The sequence below is a fragment of the Pelophylax lessonae genome (genome assembly GCF_965119305.1).
Source record: "Pelophylax lessonae genome assembly, chromosome: 9".
NCBI classification, from domain to species: Eukaryota; Metazoa; Chordata; class Amphibia; order Anura; family Ranidae; genus Pelophylax; species Pelophylax lessonae.
In genome coordinates, this window is record NC_138776.1 from 268,249,683 (window position 1) to 268,272,373 (window position 22,691).

Genomic DNA, 22,691 nt, shown 5'->3' on the forward strand with positions numbered 1-22,691 from the left:
TCCTCCTCACCTCTCCGGTCAGCAGGTAGAGGATCTCCAGGGTGAGGTTTAGTATCTTCTCAGTAATGGGACTCCGGTCCTCCTTCATCCTCACTGATGTGATCTATACGGGTTTCTCTGTAGATGAATAAAGGAGAATTATCTGGACTGAGAAAAAATGACACATCTCCATGAAGAGAATTTTCCGGCCCCGTAAGTGGGGGAATATTCTGTCCCTGAAGAGGTTACTCTAGGTTTCCACACTATATATGTGTGTATCATCATCTGCTGGAGATAAAAGAGGTCACAGTGACTATGGAGGAAGAGGACGGAACATGATGGGGGGGTTACTGGGTGCAAATCGAAAATAATATCTTATTACCTCCTCTACTGCCACTTCCAGCAATGTCTCCTTTGTACTTCCTCCCGACTCACTTCTGACTCGGAATGTCTTATTTATACCTGACCTCACTTCCTGCCTTCCATAGAGACTTCCTGTCTTTCATAGAGACTGTTTGGCTAGAAGTAAGAGTACCACCTTGTGGAGCTCAGAGGAACTGCAGCCCTAAAAAATGTTTTATAGTGTGAACATGGGCTGATCAGTGGAGCCGTGATCAGAATAGCTGGGAACAGGGCCGGGACAAAGGATGTGTAGAAGGGATGGCCGCCCTGGGCACTGTGGTATCATGTGAGGTGGAATGGCACCACAAGGAGATTGGGGAGAGGGTATTTGTGTAGAAAGGGGGAATTTGGGGGGGCTGCAGGGGGAAAGTATTTTTCTAAGAGGGGAAATTTGGGGGGGGGGGGGGGTGCTAAGAGTCGTGATTTAGTGGGATTTCTGTTGGGAGGAAGAAGATTTGTGCTAGGTAGAGGCATTTGAGGGAAATTTGTGCTAGAAAGTAGGGGATTTGAAGTGAGTTGGAGAAGATGTGTGCTAGGAGGGAATATTTTAGAGGTAGAGGATTTGTTTTAGGAGGGGTGAATTTTTTTGGGGGCAGGGAGGGGGAATTTGAGCTGGGGTGATTTGGGGGATGGAGCAGCAAATATTTGTACTAAGATAGGGGATTTCGGCAGGGGGCCCATTTGTACTGGGAGGAAGGGAAATTTATGCTTAGGAGGTAAGCATGCAGATTAGTGCTCAATGTTTTTGTGGGGAGATTTTTGCTGACACATAATGCTCATACATCTTGGGGGAGGGGGGATCAGGTGGTCATGTTCCCCCTGGGCTCTAGATGACATTGTCCCGACGCTGCCTGGGAATTTTCCATATAATAATGGATAATGCAGGTTTTTGCTACGTTACGGGCTTGTCTTTGGATTTTTCTCAAGTCTCCAGCTTGTTGGCAAAGGTTTTCAAATTTTGGCTGCCATGATATTGTTTGAGTCATTGAGTCACTCCGGCCACGATGCCTGCGAGATGCAAAGAGAAAGAGATGGAAGGGGCTGTGTTGGTAATCTAGCAGCTTAGTCAGCAGGTCTTCGGGGCTTCGCTCGTTGTGATTGACTTTGAAGATACATGCTGTATCTACACTGAACAAAATTATAAACGCAACACTTTTGTTTTTGCCCCCATTTTTCATGAGCTGAACGCAAAGATCTAAGACTTTTTCTATGTACACAAAAGGATGATTTCTCTCAAATATTGATCACAAATCTGTGTAAATCTGTGTTAGTGATCACTTCTCCTTTGCCGAGACAATCCATCCACCTCACAGGGGTGGCATATCAAGATGCTGATTGGACAGCTTGATTATTAGACAGGTGTGTCTTAGCCTGGTCACAATAAAAGGCCACTCTAAAATGTGCAGTTTTTGGGGTGGAGGAACTTGACTGGCCTCCACAGTGAGTCCTGACCTCAACCCAATAGAACACCTTTGGGATGAATTAGAGCGAAGACTGCGAGCCAGGCCATCTTGTCCAACATCAGTGCCTGACCTCACAAACGCGCTTCTGGAAGAATGGTCAAACATTCCCATAGACACACTCCTAAACCTTAGTCAGTAGGATGTAGAGCAGTTTACAAGGATAAGTAGGGCAGCAGGTCAGGGGTTAGCGGGGAAGAGAACAGGGCATCAACAGGGGACTAGGGGTCAACAAGCCAGTGTAAAAGGGACCAGGAAGGTCCATTTCAAAGTGGTAAAATCAGTACCTGACCTCACAAATGCGCTTCGGGGAGAATGGTCAAACATTCCCATAGACACACTTCTAAACCTTGTGGACGGCCTTCCCAGAAGAGTTGAAGCTGTTCTAGCTGCAAAGGGTGGGCCAACTCCATATTGAACCCTACGGACTAAGACTGGGATGTCATTAAAGTTCATGTGTGTGGAAAGGCAGGCATCCCAATACGTGTGTATGTTTGAATGCAAGGATTACACAATCTGTTTTTCATTTGTATTCTTCACCGGAGAAGCATTCATGTCTCTGACCCGCTCAGGACCACCCATTGTTCTCTTTGGGGTGGTTGATGTCAGTGGACATCCAAACCAATCCACTCCACTAAAAACAGACAGATGGGGTTCACCATCCCTCTGGTGGATCGGATTGGATGACAGTCAGATGGAAAAGGACATGCAGTCTGTTTCCATCAGACCACTTTATAGAGAGTAGAGATGGGCTGAACACCCCCTGTTGGGTTTGCAGCAGAACTCCCAAACAGGGGAAAAGTTCTAACCTGAACGGGGAACCCTATTGAAGTCTATGTGTCATGGACATGCAATAGTGTCTGGCAGCTTACCTTCTCCTCCATGTCTGCATTAGAGGCCAGACTCTCCTTCTGGCTGCTTTTTATTATCTATATTATCTATATTAACCAGTGCACTGCAGGTCTGCTTTGCTGTTCAACAGTGTGTGTTAGCTTGTGTTCCCGTCTGCCGTGTGCTACATCTACCTTTCTGTGTACCGACTTCGGCTCGTCTCTGACTACTCCTGTTTGCCTGTGACCCTGACCTTTGGCCTGTCCTTTGGCTACCCTCGTCTGCCTGTTCCCCCGACCTCGGCTTACCCATCATTATCCCTTGTGTCCTGAGTGGCTGCTTCCCCTCTCTCCCTACAGAGCGTGACCCGGGGGACCCCAGGGGCCGCGACCTGGGTCCAGTTGCAGCCAAGTCAATCCTCACCACTAGAGGCTCTGGTGAACACCTGCTGGGCCTTATGGGCCATACACACTATAAGATTTTCTGAAGACTTTTTCCTTCAGATTTACCTTTTCTATGTAGTGCAAGGGCCTGCCAGATTGCATACAATTTGAAAGTGTTTAGGTTTGACTTCATATTATATGGTTTTGGTAAGTCTGAAGGAAAAAGTCTTCAGAAAATCTTATAGTGTGTATGGCCCATTAGACTCCACGCCCTGGGGAATCTTGGGCTCACGTTTCCTGTCTATCCGCAGCAGTTAGCTATTGGGTTCACTACCTTGCGGTGCACCCCTGTCTCCAACAGGGTGCAGTTGTCACCTGGTCACAGGTGACCTGACACTATGGGAGCCGAACAGGAAAAGTGTGCATTTTGAAGGCTTATATGCAAGTAATTGGCCATAAAAGGGGTATGGGAGCCCGCATACTGCCCTGGGGGACATGTACCAATGAAAAAAAAAAACAATGTTTTGCCTTGTGTGCCTGGGGGTCCCCACTTAATATGTCTGTAAAGTGGCGTATCTGTAGCATACATAGAACATGCTGCAGCAAAAATTACATTTCTAAATAAAAATAAAGTCAAATCCCATTTAAAGTGACTTGCAGTTACAATTACCAGTACCCTACTTTTGGAAAATTTAAAAAAAAAAAAGACGGCATGGTCCCCCATCCCCCTCAAAATTCATACCAGAGCCTTATCTGAGTATGCAGCCTGGCAAGTCAGGAAAGGGGGGGATTAGCGAGCACCCCCCCCTCCTAAATCATACCAGGCCACATGCTCTCAACATAGTGTGGTAGGTGCTTTGGGGCAGGGGGCCTATTCCTAACAACCCTGGGCTGTAGTTGTCAAGGTCTGTGGCCAGGGGGCTTATCAGAATCTGGAAGCCCCAACAGATCCCGCCCCCCCTAAGTGAATGGGAATCAGGTACATCGTACCCCTATCCATTCACCAAAAATTGTACAAAAGTAATAACCACACAAAACTTTTTTTGACAAGTCCTTTATCAAAAAATTAAAAATAGTGCCCCTCGATGTCAATTCATCGCCAATCACGACGCCCGCCGGACCCGAAAAATAAAAATAAAAAATAAAATCGCCCTTGCTTCCTGCCGTATGCTCGCTCTGCATTTTGACAGTTCTTATGTAGGCAAGGGGCGGGTCCCCGTCTGACGTCACTTTTTTTCTTAATTTCTTTTTTACAGGCACTTTTTATTTGTTTATTCAGCTGTCAGCAGGGAACCCCATTGACAGCTGATGACTCATCGGTTGTTAAGGACACCGCGGCCGGCTTCCCGACCCCGCTCCTTAACAACCAGCTTACACTGCCCCCTTTTGGGCAAAGCTTTGCCCAATCAGGTAGCAGAATGCACCGTGCAGCGCTCAGTGCATTGCAGATTATTCGTCGGTGTTCAGCGAACGGCCGAACAGGCAAATGTTTGGTCCGAATTGTGCTTGGGCCAAACCATTCGCCCGTCTCTAATAGTGAGGAGCAGACATGGACCTGTCATCCGCCTGCTCAGTGGGGATCAGCAGAGAGATCTCCCGCTGAGCAAGCAGATCCGCTTGGATTAAATGTTTTATGTTTTTGTTTGGTGTGATACACTGAAGTGGAAATTCTTGAAGGGTTATGGATTAGTAAATAGATGTAGGCAATAATATTTGTATAATATATTTCTCTCCTCCTTGGTGGGAGTGGAGCTGACCCCATCTATAAGGATATACAGTACATACACACACAGCACAAGGCCGTGTTCACACTACGAGACGTTTCTCAGGGCTGGTGTTCCTCTGATCTCCACAAGGACTCATCGTGACCTCATGGACCATAGCGCGCCAGGCTTTTCTGTCCTCCACTGCCTCTCGGATGCTATCTATCTATCCATCTTGTTTTCTGTCATCCTCTTCTACTTTTTCCTTCCATGTTTCCCAGCATCAGGGTCTTTTCCAATGAGTCCTCTCTTTGCATTAGGTGACCAAAGTATACGAGTTTCAGCTTCAGGATCTGTCCTTCCAGTGAATATTTAGAATTGATTTCCTTCAAGATCGACTGCTTCTACCCTTTTGCCATCTAAGGAAATTTCAAGAGTCTTCTCCAACACCATAGTCCAAAAGCATCATTTTTTCTGCGTTCAGCCTTCCTTATGGTTCAACTTTCACAGCCATAGGTTACTACCATATGACTAAGACAGTAATCAATCTTGCTGCAAAATCAAGGTCATTCTGAGCAATTTTATATTTCTCTCCCTATTTCTCTCCCTTATTGGTGGGAGTGGAGATGACCCATCTATAAGGATATACAGTACATACACACACAGCACAAGGCCGAGTTCACACTACGTTTCTCGGGGATGCAGTTCCTCTGAGCTCCACAAGGTGGTGATCTCACTTCTACCCAGACAGGAAGTCTCTATGGAAGACAGGAAGTGATGTCAGGTACAGACAGGAACATCCGGGTGAGAGGTGAATTTGGAGGAATTAATGAGAAGACATTGCTGGAAGTGGCAGCAGAGGAGGTAATAAGATCTTATTTTATCATAGCTCTCGTCACTGTCCATAATTAGGAACCAAATTGCTCCATCCCGCTTTGTCCATTAAATGTCCCTCTTTTCAGTCTGATGTACGCACAGACAAATCAATATACTATTTATCCGCCCAAAGTGTTTATATTGTTCTCAAGTCATTAGATTTCAGATAACTTCACGTATTGAAGGGAAAACAAAGGGATAAAAGAAAAGTAATGGTGAAACAAAACATAAGTGGGTTTAACTGAACACATTTTCACCAAATGTCCAACCCAAATAGAAGTTGTCCCTGGAAAAATAAATTCTCACTCTCGAAACTTAGCTCTGATGTCGGCTGAAGTCTTCTTCAGAAACCGACACGACATGGGAGTGCCGATCTCCTGGTCTGCTACAGAGCTCTCTGGTTCCTCCCGCTGATCTCTTCATCAGTACAGCACATCGTACAGGAAAATGGTACAGGATATCGTACAGGGACCCGTACAGGACATGGTTTAGGGACACGTAGAGGACATGGTACAGGAACACAATAGTGATCTGAAGGCTGTGGGGAACACCACTGCGGGGGACCAGAGGATAACCACATCGGAAAAAGACAGTTTCCGAAAAAAAAATTAATCCAGTCATTGGTCATCAGTGCATTGTTCGGTGGGAATATTTTTATTTGGGATTTAAGCTGGGCTTTAGGTCATTATGATTTGGATAAATGTGGGTGTGTATGGGGGCGTGGTTCTTTGAGCTAATAGTTAGTGCTAAAAGGTCATTTTCTTTTTCAGTTCAGTAGGTTGGACCCCAAAACTATAGCAAATCCTAAACGTAATGTTCTTCCTAGTGTGATCCAACTGGGGACCGTTCTTTCATGATAGAAACCCTCATATTATTTTATTTATTTATTTATTTTTGGAATTTATATAGGGCCAACAATTTGCGCAGTGCTTTTACATATAGTGTGCACATTCACATCAGTCCCTGTCCTCAAGGAGCTTACAGCCTAAGGTCCTTAATTCACATTCATACATACACCTTTTATGGCTAATTTAGACAGAAGATAATTAACCTCCCAGCATGTCTTTGAAGTGTGGGAGGAAACCCAAGTATCGGGAGCATGAGCAAGAAGAACATGCAAACCCTAGGCAAGTAGTGTCATGGGTGGGATTTAAACCGACGACGCTATTGCTACCAGGCAGAATATCCCCCATAAATCCCCATCCTAATATTGTACAACTTATACAGTCTAGATAATTCTCTATTATCAATTACTGGTCTACAGGAAACCTGTATAGATCACATGACCAATAAGGATGGAGGAGGACCGGCGTCACATGACTGAGAAGATCCTAAATCTCACCCTGGAGATCATCTACCTGCTGACCGGAGAGGTGAGGAGGATTCTGGGAGGTCACATGACATCACTCTTATCTCTATTAATAATACACAGACCTGACCGGAGAGGTGAGGAGGATTCTGGGATTCTAACATGATATTCCAATTGGTTCTCCAATACAGAGACTTCCTCCTGTGAAGTCAGGTGATCATATGACCATCACAGTGCCTCCATGTGACTCCCTAAAACCTGAGAGACACAACATGCAGAAGATTCTAGAAGTCACCAAGAAGATGATGGATCTGCTGACAGGAGAGGTGAGCGGTGCTGGGAATTCTGGGATATTATCCAATAACAGACAAGGGATGTGTCTGGATGGTGACTGTATCATTGTGTGTGTCAGGTTCCTATAAGGTGTCAGGATGTCACTGTCTATTTCTCCATGGAGGAGTGGGAGTATTTAGAAGGACACAAGGATCTCTACAAGGACGTCATGATGGAGAATCAGCCGCCCCTCACATCACCGGGTAAGAGGAGACTTTATTGTAAAGGAGAGAGCAGTACGGAGGCTCCACCTAGATCCCCCATCATCTGATAAACACATAGAAACAATGTATTCAGTCAGTGTGTGTGTTTCCTACAGATGGATCCAGTAATGGGAACCCACCAGAGAGATGCCCCCGTCCTCTGTATTCCCGGGATTCCACACAGGAAGATCACAACTATGCACACCATGATCAGGTAGATGAGGAACAATTATTGATAGTTAGGATTTAAACACAAGCATGTTTGTTATAATGAATATTTTATTTTATATCCAGGATGAAAGCCTTGAGGAATATAATATTGCTGTTAAAAAAGAGTTTATAGAGGAAGATGAGTTTGGTGAGATTGCGGAGATTTCTGATGAACCCAGGGATATGATGAAGCCACCTAGTAACAAAAACCCACCAGAGAGATGCCCTCGTCCTCTGTATTCCCGGAATTCCACACAGGAAGGTCACACCATCCCCCACCATCATCAGGTGGGTGGAGTTGAGGGTCGGGAACAAGAAGTGATTGAACACTCTGACATGAGGAGACGATGTGTGGACTCTACAAGATGATATTTTCTATGTGATCTCACATCATAAATACATACATTTTGTTGGTTTAGGGTGAAGATCTGATTATCATAAAAGTTGAGGGTGAAGATGAAGAGACGTATGTGAGGGATGATCAGCAATCTATGGAGGAGGCTGGAATGACGAGGACATTCATAGAGGAGGACACTCCTACAGAGATCAGCACAGGTGAGCCATAATATATTCTTCTCTTATCTCTGCTCTGTTACTGCTCACTGATTGGTCCAGAGTAGGGCGGGAGCTGAGTGATATCAGCCAATAATAGATTGATAATGGTCACTTCCCAAAAGCCTAGACCTATGGTCACTTGTTCTATGGTAAAGGGTCTACAAGTCTGAACTTTGACCCTCTTGTTTATCAGCAATCACATGACCCAGTGCCTAGGCTTGTGGTTGTGTAAAGAGAATGGACCTCCCAGTCCTCATTGGTTCCTGCTCTTCTGACAAGGCTGTGTAAATGTAGAAGTGATCTGGGAGGAGGACCAAAGGCCCTTTGACTGAAGAGGGGAAAAGTCCCAGCTGGTTGGAACATCCACAGAGAACATCTGCTCACTCATATCTACATGATCCAGATGGAATCTTGATGGAAGTGAACTAACCCTCTCATATCTATTGACAATGTTTTTATATTTTTCCAGGACACGCCATGGAGAAACCCTCAAAGGATCGTCTCACTTTATCTCCAAGTTGTAAAATGGAAAATGAGGACATCACAGGAGATTGTGCCGGAGAAAAGACAAGTAGCTCAACTATGGATGGTGGACTTCACAGTTTGGATAGACCATGGAATCCCTCTGACTCTGAGCAACCTCATACTGTGAGGGATGGTGCCGGAATTCAGGGTGAAAAGGAATTTTCCTGTCCTGAATGTGGGGAAAGTTTTAGCTCTAAACTAAGACTTTCCATACATCTGAGATCCCACATGGAGGAAAAACCTTATTCTTGTTCTGAATGCGGGAAATGTTTTCTTGAAAAATCAGAACTTGTCATACATTACAAATCTCACGCAGGTGAGAAGCTCTACCCCTGTCCTGAGTGTAGGAAGTGTTTTTCAGATAAGGCCAATCTTCTCAAACATCAGAGATTGCACATTGTTGAGAAGCGATATTCCTGCACTGAGTGTGAGAAATGTTTTTCACAGAAGTCCGATCTTACGATACATCAGATATCTCACTTGAGGAAAAAGCTGTTTTCCTGCTCTGAGTGCGGAAAATGTTATACACGAAAAACAGACCTTTTTAGACATCAAAGAATCCACACGGGCGAGAAGCCGTATTCCTGCCCTGAGTGCGGGAAATGTTTTTCCCAGAAGGCCAATCTTATCATACATCAGAGGTCTCACACGGGTGAGAAGCCGTATTCCTGTTCTGAGTGTGGAAAAAGTTTTTCACATAAGTCCGCTCTTACTGTACATCAGGCATGCCACACGGGGGAAAAGCAGTTTTGCTGTCCCGAGTGCGGGAAATGCTTTTCACATAACACCAGTCTTTCTAGACATAAGAGATTGCACACAGTCGAGAAGCTGTATGCCTGCCCCAAGTGCGAGAAATGTTTTTCACAGAAGTCTGGCCTTACTAGACATCTGAGAACCCACACAACCCTCGAGGTGTGTTAGTGTCCCGAGTGCGGGAAATGTCTTCTGTATGAGTTTTATTTTGCCATGCATCAGAGATCTCACACTGGGAAGAAGCACACCTTGATATACACCTCAGAAAACACGTGGCTGAGCGCTCCTCTGATATTTATAAAGGAAGAAACACTTTATAAGGAAATCAGAGGTCACTAAAGGCTTTAATGTTCTGTTTGGCTTTCTCCCCTAGGAGAGAGGAGGAGGGGGTGTCACTGCTGGTTGGGTCCCTCTAGGAGAGAGAAGGAGGAGGTGTCACTGCTGGTTGAGTCCCTCTAGGAGAGAGAAGGAGGAGGTGTCACTGCTGGTTGGGTCCCTCTAGGAGAGAGAAGGAGGAGGTGTCACTGCTGGTTGAGTTCCTCTAGGAGAGAGAAGGAGGAGGTGTCACTGCTGGTTGAGTCCCTCTAGGAGAGAGAAGGAGGAGGTGTCACTGCTGGTTGGGTCCCTCTAGGAGAGAGAAGGAGGAGGTGTCACTGCTGGTTGAGTTCCTCTAGGAGAGAGAAGGAGGGGGTGTCACTGCTGGTTGAGTCCCTTTAGGAGAGAGAAGGAGGGGGTGTCACTGCTGGTTGAGTCCCTCTAGGAGAGAGAAGGAGGGGGTGTCACTGCTGGTTGAGTCACTCTAGGAGAGAGAAGGAGGGGGTGTCACTGCTGGTTGGATCCCTCTAGGAGAGAGAAGGAGGGGGTGTCACTGCTGGTTGGATCCCTCTAGGAGAGAGAAGGAGGGGGTGTCACTGCTGGTTGGGTCCCTCTAGGAGAGAGAAGGAGGAGGTGCACTGCTGGTTGGATCCCTCTAGGAGAGAGAAGGAGGGGGTGTCACTGCTGGTTGGGTCCCTCTAGGAGAGAGAAGGAGGGGGTGTCACTGCTGGTTGGATCCCTCTAGGAGAGAGAAGGAGGGGGTGTCACTGCTGGTTGGGTCCCTCTAGGAGAGAGAAGGAGGAGGTGCACTGCTGGTTGGATCCCTCTAGGAGAGAGAAGGAGGGGGTGTCACTGCTGGTTGGGTCCCTCTAGGAGAGAGAAGGAGGGGGTGTCACTGCTGGTTGAGGTCCTCTAGGAGAGAGAAGGAGGGGGTGTCACTGCTGGTTGAGTCTCTCTAGCAGTGTAGTCTGATCTCCCCCGATCTTCACAGGAGCTTCAAAAGAAGGCAAAATAGTGATAGAGGAGCTATGGATGAAGAAATGGGGAGATTAGACTCCATGATACAGTATTACTGACCAGTCTAGGCTGGTGCTCAATATTTGGGGGGGGGGGGGGTGAAGGGGCGCATACCAATGCCAGCACCCCACAGGGGACAGGCAGGAAGGCGGTTGTCAGAGGCCTCCTTACTTTAGGAGGCAGATGGTAGGGCTCCTCGCTCCAGGGCCATAGCGTCTCCCGGGCCGAACAGGAAGTGGGTTCTGAGACTCCATGGCCAATCGGGTCTCAGGAGTCGTTTCCTGATTGGCCAGGAGGAGAGTCAGAAAAGCAATAGGGAATAGGAATTCGCTAGGTGGACTCTGGACGCAGTGTTTTACGCCCCGAGCCCACCCTTTTCTTAAGCCATTTAGAGCCTCAGGCTCTAATCATGTGCTTCAAAAATTAAATGAAAAATCTATGCGTCGGGTGCCCTGCATGTAGATTAGCGGCTGGGCGCATGGATTAGGGGGGCAATGCCTCGTATGGACAGGCCGCCACTGTTACTGACCGTTTCGGTGCTGTACTTTTTCAGCCTGCACAGGCAGCTTTATTTGCTTGAAGAGCGCTACCTGCTGTCTGAAAGTGGGAAATATGACATTTTCAGATGTAAAGTGCAAAATATAGATGGTAGTGGAACACTCCTTTAATGATCTTGAATCATATTACTCCAGTTCTTGGGTCTCAATCATCCATATATCATAAAATAAAAATGGAGAAACCATAGTGCTCGCTGCTTCAAATTATTTATTAAAACTAGATCAAGGGATTAAAAACACTAACAGATATGTGCAAAACAAACATATAATCAGCTCAGCATGCCGATACTAATGGGAAGCAGTGACGTCATGGGCATCGTCTTCTTCCACCCATACGCGTTACGCCCTCCTCATGGGCTTCTTCAGCATGTACATTTTTAGATTATATTTCATATGTAGCTGATAAAGCTGCAAACATATTAGTACATGTTCTTAGTATGAAACAAACAAACATTAAATATTTCCTTTCTTAAACTTGTGATATTCTTTATAAGGGGATTGATAAAAGTCTGCCTTCAGATTTGCATGATAAAATGTTCTTTTCTTTTCCTTTATTCCTTTTTCTAACTCTACAAGTAAGGTCCATTCTGTAGGTTTTAGCTTTAGTCTTAATCTTGTGTTTTAGTAGTTTGGTTTTACCAGCTTGTACTTGTTGGAACAGTCGACTCTCCCCCTTCTCAAAAATCTCAGGACGTCTGTAGTAGACTTCAATGATAAGTCCATCAGTTCATAGACCCATCTATCATTCCTCTCGTAATTCCTCCTCCGCACCATCACCACCTCCAACCACAAGATCATCTTTCTTCCTCACTTTCACATCACATCTAACATAGAGAAACCCCCCTCCATCTTTTCTATGTCCCGTGTCCCTCTAAACAAGAGGATCAGCATGAATACAAACAGCCCAGTCTTGTGAGGAGTCATGCCATGTTTCTGGAAGACCAACTAAGTTCTCAGATCTATACGATGAAATGTTTTTCTCTTTTCCTTTTTTCTAACACTACATTAAGGCCCATCCCGTAGGTTTAGTTTTAGTCTTAATCTTGTGTCTTAGTAGTTTGCTTTTGCCAGCTAGCACTTGTTGGAACAGCCGGCTCTCTCATTTTCTCAAAAATCTCAGGACGTCTGTAATAGACTCCAATTATAAGTCCATTAGTTCATAGATCTATCTATCATTCCACCCGTAATTCCTCCTCTGCACCATCACCACCTCCAACCACAAGATCATTTTTCTTCCTCACTTTCACATCACATTTAACAAAGAGAAACCCCCCTCCATCTTTTCTATGTCCTGTGTCCCTCTAAACAAGAGGATCAGCATGAATACAAACAGCCCAGTCTTCTGAGGAGTCATGCTGTGTTTCTGGAACACCAACCACATCTCCAACGACAAAATCATCTTTCTTCCTCACTTTCACATCACATCTTACATAGAGAAACCCCCCTCCATCTTTTTTATGTCCCATGTCCCTCTAAACAAGAGGATCCGCATGAATACCAACAGCCCAGTCTTCTGAGGAGTCAAGCTGTGTTTCTGGAAGACCAACTAAGTTCTCAGATCTATATGATGAAATGTTTTTCTCTTTTCCTTTTTTCTAACACTACATTAAGGCCCATCTTGTAGATTTAGTTTTAGTCTTAATCTTGTGTATTAGTAGTTCGGTTTTACCAGCTAGCACTTGTTGGAACAGCCAGCTCTCCCATCTTCTCAAAAATCTCAGGACGTCTGTAGTAGACTCTAATAAGTCTATCAGTTCATTGACCCATCTATCATTTCATACGTAATTCCTCCTCTGCACCATCACCACCTCCAACCACAAGATCATTTTTCTTCCTCACTTTCACATCACATTTAACAAAGAGAAACCCCCCTTCATCTTTTCTATGTCCCGTGTCCCTCTAAACAAGAGGATCTGCATGAATACAAACAGCCCAGTCTTGTGAGGGGTCAAGCCGTGTTTCTGGAACACCAACTCCATTCTCATCACTGAAAACATTAACATCTCCCATTCTGCTTGACAGGTTCCTGGATTTTGTGTTATGTCTTATTTTGAGTTATGTTACCATTTTGTATCAATTTTTGCTGTAATATTTTGTTTATATGTAATTGAGGGATCTCATTATTTACTGCCTTAACCTTCAGTGTCTGTATACCAAGTCATATCCTAGGCATATAAGAGAGATAAAGGTGTAAAAGATCACTGATCTTCCGGGAAATGCAAAGTCCTCATAGACAACATTTCATCAAAGTAATTCATATTGGGGACCTCCATTTTGTAAAAAAAAAGTTAAAAATATAAAATAAAAATTCCAAATATTCCAAAACACATAAAACCGCAGTCATTGATGTGAATTAGCACTATGAGAATGAATGGGATTTCTGCTTAAAGGTGAACATTTATTGCAATTTTTTTCACTGATCTGTTGTCCATTGGCCAAAATACATTTGTCCTACATTTTTAGGTGCTTCCTAAGCCTAGCTATAAGGTTTGACTGTCCCTACTCTAATTTCTTGATACAACTGGTGGCAAGAGCAATGCAAAGGGATAGGAAGTAGACCGGCCCTTCCCCCTCTGCATTGCTCTTGCCGCTGCATGTCTCGGGAAATTGCTTGGAGCTCTGACAAGCAGCCGTCTCCTTCCTAGCTATGTTGTCTGACGACCATGGAAGTGGGGAGTGGGATGGGGCGGACGCCCCATCCAATCTCATAGGTAAGCTTAGGAAGCATCAAGCAACATGACAAAAAATACGGCATATACTTCGTCCAATGGAGGACAGTACAAAAGGGTCCTCCCTCTCAATCCTGCTCTTCTCAGCAGGTACAGGCAGCCCTCCTAGCGACACTACAGATGACAGTTCCTCCCTGGAATCAGTGAACCTAGAACCACGGTTCTAAAACGACATTATACACAGTGCAAGTTTATAAGGACTTCCCCCAACCGCAGACAGAGATGTAATGGGGAGTACTTACGGTTACCGGGTCACTGTGGCAACAACCACATCTTCCAGAAGCTTCGTCCACACAGGTAGGAATGCAAGGGCCTCCAGGAACCTGCCTTCCTCCAGGTAAGACTTTTTTTCCCATGAATTTACATAGGGAAGTAAGAGCCAGGACTCGTGTAGGGGGAATGATAAAGTCTAGTTTTTGGCCACAGTAAATACAGAGACCCTGTGATGAGCATCGGTTTCTTTCCTCTAATGCACTTTATAAACAAAGGGCCAGTTTTTTGTTCTTCAGACTTCAGGGGGACCGGATTGTGGGAGTGGAAATATTTCTGGCATCATTTGGAGTAAACATTGTCACATTTGGTATTAGGGGTGGAATAGTACTTCATCGTTGGTATCATAGGGAGGAATAGTGCCCCATCATTGGTATCACAGGGAAGAATAGTGCCCCATCATTGGTGTCATAGGGAGGAAAAGTGCAACATCATTGGTATCATAGGGAGGAATAGTGTCCCATCATTGGTGTCAGTGGGAAGAATAGTGCCCCCTCATTGGTATCAGTGGGAAGAATAGTGCCCCATCATTGGTGTCAGTTGGAAGAATAGTGCCCCATCATTTGTGTCAGTGGGAGGAATAGTGCCCCATCATTGGTATCAGTGGGAAGAATAGTGCCCCATCATTGGTGTCAGTGGGAGGAATGGTGCCCCATCATTGGTATCACAGGGTGGAATAGTGCTCCATCACGCGGGCACTGACACTTTGACATTGATGTCCCACTGCTGAACGATCAGTGGGAGGAATAGTGCCCCATCATTGGTATCATAGGGAGGAATAGTGTCCCATCATTGGTATCATGGGGAGGAATAGTGTCCCATCATTGGTGTCAGTGGGAGGAATAGTGTCCCATCATTGGTGTCAGTGGGAGGAATAGTGTCCCATCATTGGTGTCAGTGGGAGGAATAGTGCCCCATCATTGGTATCAGTGGGAAGAATAGTGCCCCATCATTGGTATCAGTGGGAGGAATAGTGCCCCATCATTGGTATCAGTGGGAGGAATAATGCCCCATCATTGGTATCAGTGGGAAGAATAGTGCCCCATCATTTGTGTCAGTGGGAGGAATAGTTCCCCATCATTGGTATCAGTGGGAGGAATAGTGTCCCATCATTGGTGTCATAGGGAAGAATAGTGCTTCATCATTGGTGTCATAGGGAGGAAAAGTGCCCCATCATTGGTATCATAGGGAGGAATAGTACCCCATCATTGGTATCACAGGGTGGAATAGTGCCCCATCATTGGTATCACAGGGTGGAATAATGCCCCATCATTGGTATCACAGGGTGGAATAGTGCTCTATCACGCGGGCACTGACACTTTGGCATTGACGTCCCACTGCTGAATGATTCTGGGTCGCCAGCAGCACCATATGTGAGTTTTATGTTTTTGCACTTGTGTATTTTACCTATAGAATAAACCATAGTACACTATGAAAATACCTCTGGGCTCTGGGTAAGCTTTTTTCCCAGTGAGATCCTATACTGAGGCAAGACTTGAACACACTGGGTGCATGGCTGGAATACACTGGGAGTAAGGCTGGGACACACTGGGAGCAAGGCTGTAATACACTAGGTGCAAGGCCTGAATATACTTGGACCAAGGCTGGAACACACTGGGAGCCAGACTGCAACAAACTGGGAGCAAGGCTGGAACACACTGGGAGCAAGTATGGAACATACTGGGAGCAAGACTAGAACACACTGGGAGTAAGACTAGAACACACTGGGAGCAAGGCTGGAATACATTGAAGCAAGGATAGAACACACTGGGTGCAAGGCTGGAACACACTGGGTGTAGATAGCAAGCCTGGCTGGGACTCACAGGGGAAAAAGACTGGTGCAGAAAAACAAACTGAAGAGCAAAGTGAGACAGGGAGGTGAAGGAAGACGGACTATAGGTAGGAGTGCATGGAGTGACAAACGCAGGATACACACAGATGGACACCAGACTGGAACACACTGGGTGAAAGGCTGGGATACTCTGGGAGCAAGAAAGGAACACACTGGGAGCAAGATTGGAACACACTGGGAGCAAGACTGGTGGGGGCGGGTGTAGGCAGGGTTGGGGGGCCCCGTCGGAGGGCTGTATGGGGCCCCATGATTTCTAACAGCGGCCCTGCCCGCCAGTGCTGCCAACCAGTGACCACCAGTGCCACCTATCAGTGCCTCATCATCAGTGTCACCTATCAGGGCCACCTCTCAGTGCCGCCTATTGTTGTGGAAATGTTATTAGGATTTGTGTGGACATTTTTCAGGATGTGTTTTATTTCGATTGTCATTATGGCTCCTGTTGTTTCGGTTTGCTTGCAGTACGCTCACTAGAGCGTGTACGGGCGAACCGGCATTGAGGAAAGACTACTGGTAGTGAAAACCTCCCCTTAGATGTGTAGACGTGTTCGCTCTACATAGACATCTCCGCCGACGAACACTCCATGTGCTATGTGTGGGTCTAGTTGCCGGTATAGATCTATGTGTATTGCGGTGCGGAGTCAATATCGTTTTGATATCTATCTGCCTCTACGAAGGGATATACGCTCAGGTCTTTCTACTGTGCCTGATCACCATACCGGAAACAGCATGGCTCTTTCCCTGCAGATAGCCTCACCTCTATGGGAACAGTAGTATAATTTGATTAGGCATTGTTCTCTGAGCCTTGATGAGTGGGAGTCACACCAGTAGTAGTGGTGGGAATACATGCATGAGTTTGATCAGAGCAACATTCACGGGTTCTTCATTCGGGTTTCATTGTGTAGTGTTAGGCAGGAAGCCGTGCACTCTGTTCTGCTCATTCACGACTGTGACATGTGCTATGTGTGGGTCTAGTTCCCAGTATAGATCTATGTGTATTGCGGTGCGGAGTCAATATCATTTTGATCTCTATCTGCCTCTATGAAGGGATACACGCTCATGTCTTTCTACTGTGCCTGATCACCATAGTGGAAACAGCATGGCTCTTTCTCTGCAGATAGCCTCACCTCTATGGGAACAGTAGCATAATTTGATTAGGCATTGTTCTCTGAGCCTTGATGAGTGGGAGTCACACCAGTAGTAGTGGTGGGAATACATGCATGAGTTTGATCAGAGCAACATTCACGGTTCTTCATTCGGGTTTCATTGTGTAGTGTTAGGCAGGAAACCGTGCACTCTGTTCTGCTCATTCACGACTGTGACATGTGCTATGTGTGGGTCTGGTTGCCGGTATAGATCTATGTGTATTGCGGTGCGGAGTCAATATCGTTTTGATCTCTATCTGCCTCTATGAAGGGATACACGCTCATGTCTTTCTACTGTGCCTGATCACCATAGTGGAAACAGCATGGCTCTTTCCCTGCCGATAGCCTCACCTCTATGGGAACAGTGGTATAATTTGATTAGGCATTGTTCTCTGAGCCTTGATGAGTGGGAGTCACACCAGTAGTAGTGGCGGGAATACATGCATAAGTTTGTTCAGTTGTCCAGCCAGCACTTACTGCTGTTATTCCTGTGTTTACCTATAAATAAATGGAAACTCCATTGTTTTAGTCAGGACAATCTTGGGAGCATCCAAAGTGATAGCAGCCCGTGTGTCTTTATTATTGTGAGAGAAAGTGGCCGCACACCAAAACGATGACTTGATAGTAGCAAAGATTTATTAGTACAAATCTGGATACAAGGTACAACAGAATGGAAATGGTAAACCCGTTTCACACGACCAACAGCGTGCTTGTTCACTACAACTACTGCAACAAAGAACCCAACTAAAGTATGCATGCTGGGTGGTGCACGCCCCTAATTCATTGGAAAACCAGTTGCCTCCATTCTGATACACAGAAAAACTGGATAAAAGCAACATCACAATCTTCAATGTATGTGACACATCAAACTCTTATCAAATAAAAACATAATATAACCTAATCAAAGCAGTGCATAGTGTCGTGGATGTTTAGATGAAGATATATGTGTAAAAAGCAGGACTTCCACCCTGTTTGAACTCTCTGATGTCTGTAAATTTGGGACTTCTGTGAAAATGATTTCCCACACTAAGGGCAGGTTCAATTCTTCTTGCTTGTGTGAACTCTCCGAAGATGTCTGTGAAGAGAGGACTTCAGTGAAAAACAATTCCCGCACTCAGGACAGGGATACGGCTTCTCGCCTGTGTGAAGCCTTTGATGTATAAGAAGTTCTGATTTCCATCGGCAACATTTCCCACACTCAGAGCAGGAATAAGAATTCTCACCCGTGTGATTCCTAAAATGTCTGTAAAGATAGGACTTTTCTAAAAAACATTTCCCGCACTCAGGACAGGAATGCGGCTTCTCCCCCGTGTGGATTTTTAGATGTCTGATAAGTGTAGATTTCAGCGGAAAACACTGTCCACACTCAGGACAGGAATATGGTCTCTCCCCTGTGTGGGATTTTTGGTGTTTGACAAGATCTGCGTTCTGTGTATAACTTTTCCCGCACTCAGAGCAGGAATATGGTCTCTCCCCTCTGTGGGACTTTTGGTGCTTGACAAGATCTCCTTGCTGTGAATAACATTTCCCGCACTCAGGGCAGGTATACGGCATCCCCCCCATGTGTATTCTATGATGGTCGTAAAGACGGTTCTTCTCTGCAAAACATTTCCCGCACTCAGGACAGGAATAAGGCTTCTCCCCCGTGTGGGTTTTTAGATGTCGGACAAGTGTTGATTTCCGCGGGTAACACTGCCCACACTCAGGACAGGGATACGGCCTCTCCCCTGTGTGAGATCTCTGATGGATGCGAACGTCTGATTTCCGTTGAAAACATTTCCCGCAGTCGGGGCAGGAATACGGCTTCTCCCCTACATGATTTATATGATGATTAAAACAATTTGATTCAGAGCCAAAACTTTCCTCACGTTCAGCAAAGGAAAATGTCTCATCCCCTCGAATTATGGAACCATCCCTCACAGTACGAGGTTCCTCAGAGTCAGAGGGATTCCATGGTCTATCCACACTGTGAGGTCCACCATCCATAGTGGAGCTTGTATTCTCTTCTATGCAATCTAGCGTGATGTCCTCATCTTCCATTTTACAACCTGGAGATAAAGTGAGACGATCCTTTGAGGGTTTCTCCATGGCGTGTCCTGGAAAAATATAAAAACATCATCAATAGATCTGAGAGGGTTAGTTCACTTCCATCAAGATTCCATCTGGATCAGGTAGATATGAGTGAGCAGATGTTCTCTGTGGATGTCCCAACCAGCTGGGACTCTTCCCCTCATCAGTCAAAGGGCCTTTGGTCCTCCTCCCAGATCACTTCTACATTTACACAGCCTTGTCAGAAGAGCAGGAACCAATGGGGACTGGGAGGTCCATGCTCTTTACACAACCACAAGCCTAGGCACTGGATCATGTGACCTCTGATAAACAAGAAGTTCAGATTTGAAGACCCTTTACCATAGAAGAAGTGACCTTAGGCCTAAGCTTCTGGTGATATGCAGATATGGAGGGGGCTTGCTGCTCAAAGAAGAGGGACCAACCTAAGAAAGGCTCAATCTGTGTTCTCATATCTGTGCCACTGTAACTAGGAGGGAAACACAACCTAATACTGCCAGCTGAACCCCAGGATGGGTATCGGTACAGGGAAGGGACCATTGTCAATCTATTTTTGGCTGATATCCCTCAGCTCCCACCCTACTCTGGACCAATCAGTTTGCAGTAACAGAGCAGAGATAAGAGAAGAATATATTATGGGTCACCTGTGCTGATCTCTGTAGGAGTGTCCTCCTCTATGAATGTCCTCGTCATTCCAGCCTCCTCCGTATATTGCTGATCATCCCTCACATACGTCTCTTCTACTTCATCCTTAACTTTCATCTTCATCAGATCTTCACCCTAAACCAACAGGATGGCAGAAAATAACATCTGTAAGTATTTATGATGTGAGATCACATAGAAAATATCATCTTGTAGAGTCCACACATTGTCTCCACATGTCAGAGTGTTCAATCACTTTATGTTCCCGACCCTCAACTCCACCCACCTGATGATGGTGAGGAATGGTGTGATCCTTGTTCCTTTCAGAAAACTCATTTAGCATCCTACACTGTTCATCCTCCTCTTCATATTCTTCTTTAACAACTATATTAAAATCCCAGAGGTTTCCACTCGGAATCTATAATAAAACCTTCATTGTAAAAAAAGAAGCTTGTGAATAAATCATAACTACCAATAAATGTCAATCATCTACCTGATTAGGTTTTGCATAGCTGTGATCTTCCTGTGTGGAATCTCCGAAATACAGAGGATGGGGACATCTCTCTGGTGGGTTCCTGGTATTAGGTGGCTCCATTGTTACATCCGTGTGTCTTTCTAAAGTCTCCTTCATCACTCCATACTCCTCATCCTCCTCTTTATACTCTTCTTTAACAACAATATTATCATCCCGGAGGTTTTCACTCTGAATATATAATAAAACATTCATTGTAACAAACACATTTGTATATAAATCATAACTACCCATAATTGTTACTCCTCTACCTGATGATGGTGAGGGATGGTGTGACCTTCCTGTATGGAATCCCGGGAATACAGAGGACGGGGACATCTCTCTGGTGGGTTTCTGTTACTTGATGGCTCCATCATAATGTCCTTGTAGAGATTTTTGTGTCCTTCCGAAAGCTCCTTCATCCCCCCATCCTCATCGTTCTCCTCTTTTATCTCTTCTTTAACATCAGCTTTACAATCTCTCAGGTTTCCACTCTGAATATATAATAAAAATGACATCAATGGTAACAATGCAGATAATGTACAGATCCTAATGATACTATCAGTGATTGTTCCTCATCTACCTGATGATGGTGGGGGATGGTGTGATCTTCCTGTGTGGAATCCCGGGAATACAGAGGACGGAGACATCTCTCTGGTGGGTTCCCATTACTGGATCCATCTGTAGGAAACACACACACTGACTGAATACATTGTTTCTATGTGTTTATCAGATGATGGGGGATCTAGGTGGAGCCTCCGTACTGCTCTCTCCTTTACAGTAAAGTCTCCTCTTACCCGGTGATGTGAGGGGTGGCTGATTCTCCATCATGACGTCCTTCCCAGCACCGCTCACCTCTCCTGTCAGCAGCTCCATCATCTTCTTGGTGACTTCTAGAATCTTCTGCATGTTGTGTCTCTCAGGTTTTAGGGAGTCACATGGAGGCACTGTGATGGTCATATGATCACCTGACTTCAGAAGAGGAAATCTCTGTATTGGAGAACCAATAGGAATATCATGTTAGAATCCCAGAATCCTCCTCACCTCTGCGGTCAGGTCTGTGTTTTATTAATAGAGATAAGAGTGATGTCATGTGACCTCCCAGAATCCTCCTCACCTCTCCGGTCAGCAGGTAGATGATCTCCAGGGTGAGATTTAGTATCCTCTCTGCCATGTGACTCGGGCCCTCCTCCATCCTCATTGGTCATGTGATCTATACAGGTTTCCTGTAGACCAATAATTGATAATAGAGAATTATCTAGACTGCATTGGTTGTACAATAATAGGATGGGGATATAAGGGGTTAATAGCCGGGCTGCCAACCAGTGAAAATGTGTACATGTAGAGGTACATTCAGGTTCAGAACCCTGAAGGGGTTAATCTAGGTTTCCACACTATATATGTGTGTATCATCATCTGCTGGAGATAAAAGAGGTCACAGTGACTATGGAGGAAGAGGACGGAACATGACGGGGGGATTACTGGGTGTAAATAGAAAATAAGATCTTATTACCTCCTCTGCTGCCACTTCTAGCGATGTCGCCTCTCTACGTCCTCACCTCTCACCCGGAAATTCCTGTTTGTACCTGACATCACTTCCTGTCTTCTATAGAGACTTCCTGTTTGGGTAAAAGTGAGATCACCACCTCGCGGAGCTCAGAGGAACTGCAGCCCCGAGAAACGTCTTGTAGTGTGACCCCGGCCTTGTGCTGTGTGTGTATGTACTGTATATCCTTATAGATGGGGTCATCTCCACTCCCACCAAGGGGGAGAGAAATATATTATTTGTCTGGATAAGCAGAGAAATTTTGGTTAAATTAATTTTAATTTGAGATGACTAATTTTGCTAAATATTATATCAGGGATCCTCAAACTTCGGCCCTCCAGCTGTTGTGGAACTACACAACCTATGAGGCATTGTAAAACTCTGACATTCACAGACATGACGATCATCGCTGCCATACTTTGCCTTGAAAATCCCGCTGGTTTCTTTCAATGCGGCCACCAGCAGACTCTGCTTTTCCAATTTGGCCTCAAAAGCCATCAACTCAGGCTGCATCTGTCTTC

General features: G+C 45.4%; 3 protein-coding genes across 3 annotated transcripts in view; all 3 read right to left on the minus strand.

Moving 5' to 3' along the window:
* Positions 1–22,691, minus strand: part of LOC309564458 (uncharacterized protein) — a 1,566,033-nt gene that overhangs the window by 289,707 nt on the left and 1,253,635 nt on the right. The window lies entirely within an intron of this gene.
* The window catches only part of LOC309563993 (uncharacterized protein), a 132,387-nt gene that overhangs the window by 97,975 nt on the left and 11,721 nt on the right, over positions 1–22,691 (minus strand). The window lies entirely within an intron of this gene.
* On the minus strand, positions 18,415–19,444 carry LOC309563996 (uncharacterized protein; the record flags this gene model as incomplete). The annotated part of the gene is made up of 1 exon (XM_082268624.1): positions 18,415–19,444. One exon carries the CDS (start codon positions 19,442–19,444, stop codon positions 18,443–18,445), a length of 1,002 nt encoding a protein of 333 aa, XP_082124750.1. The 3' UTR covers positions 18,415–18,442.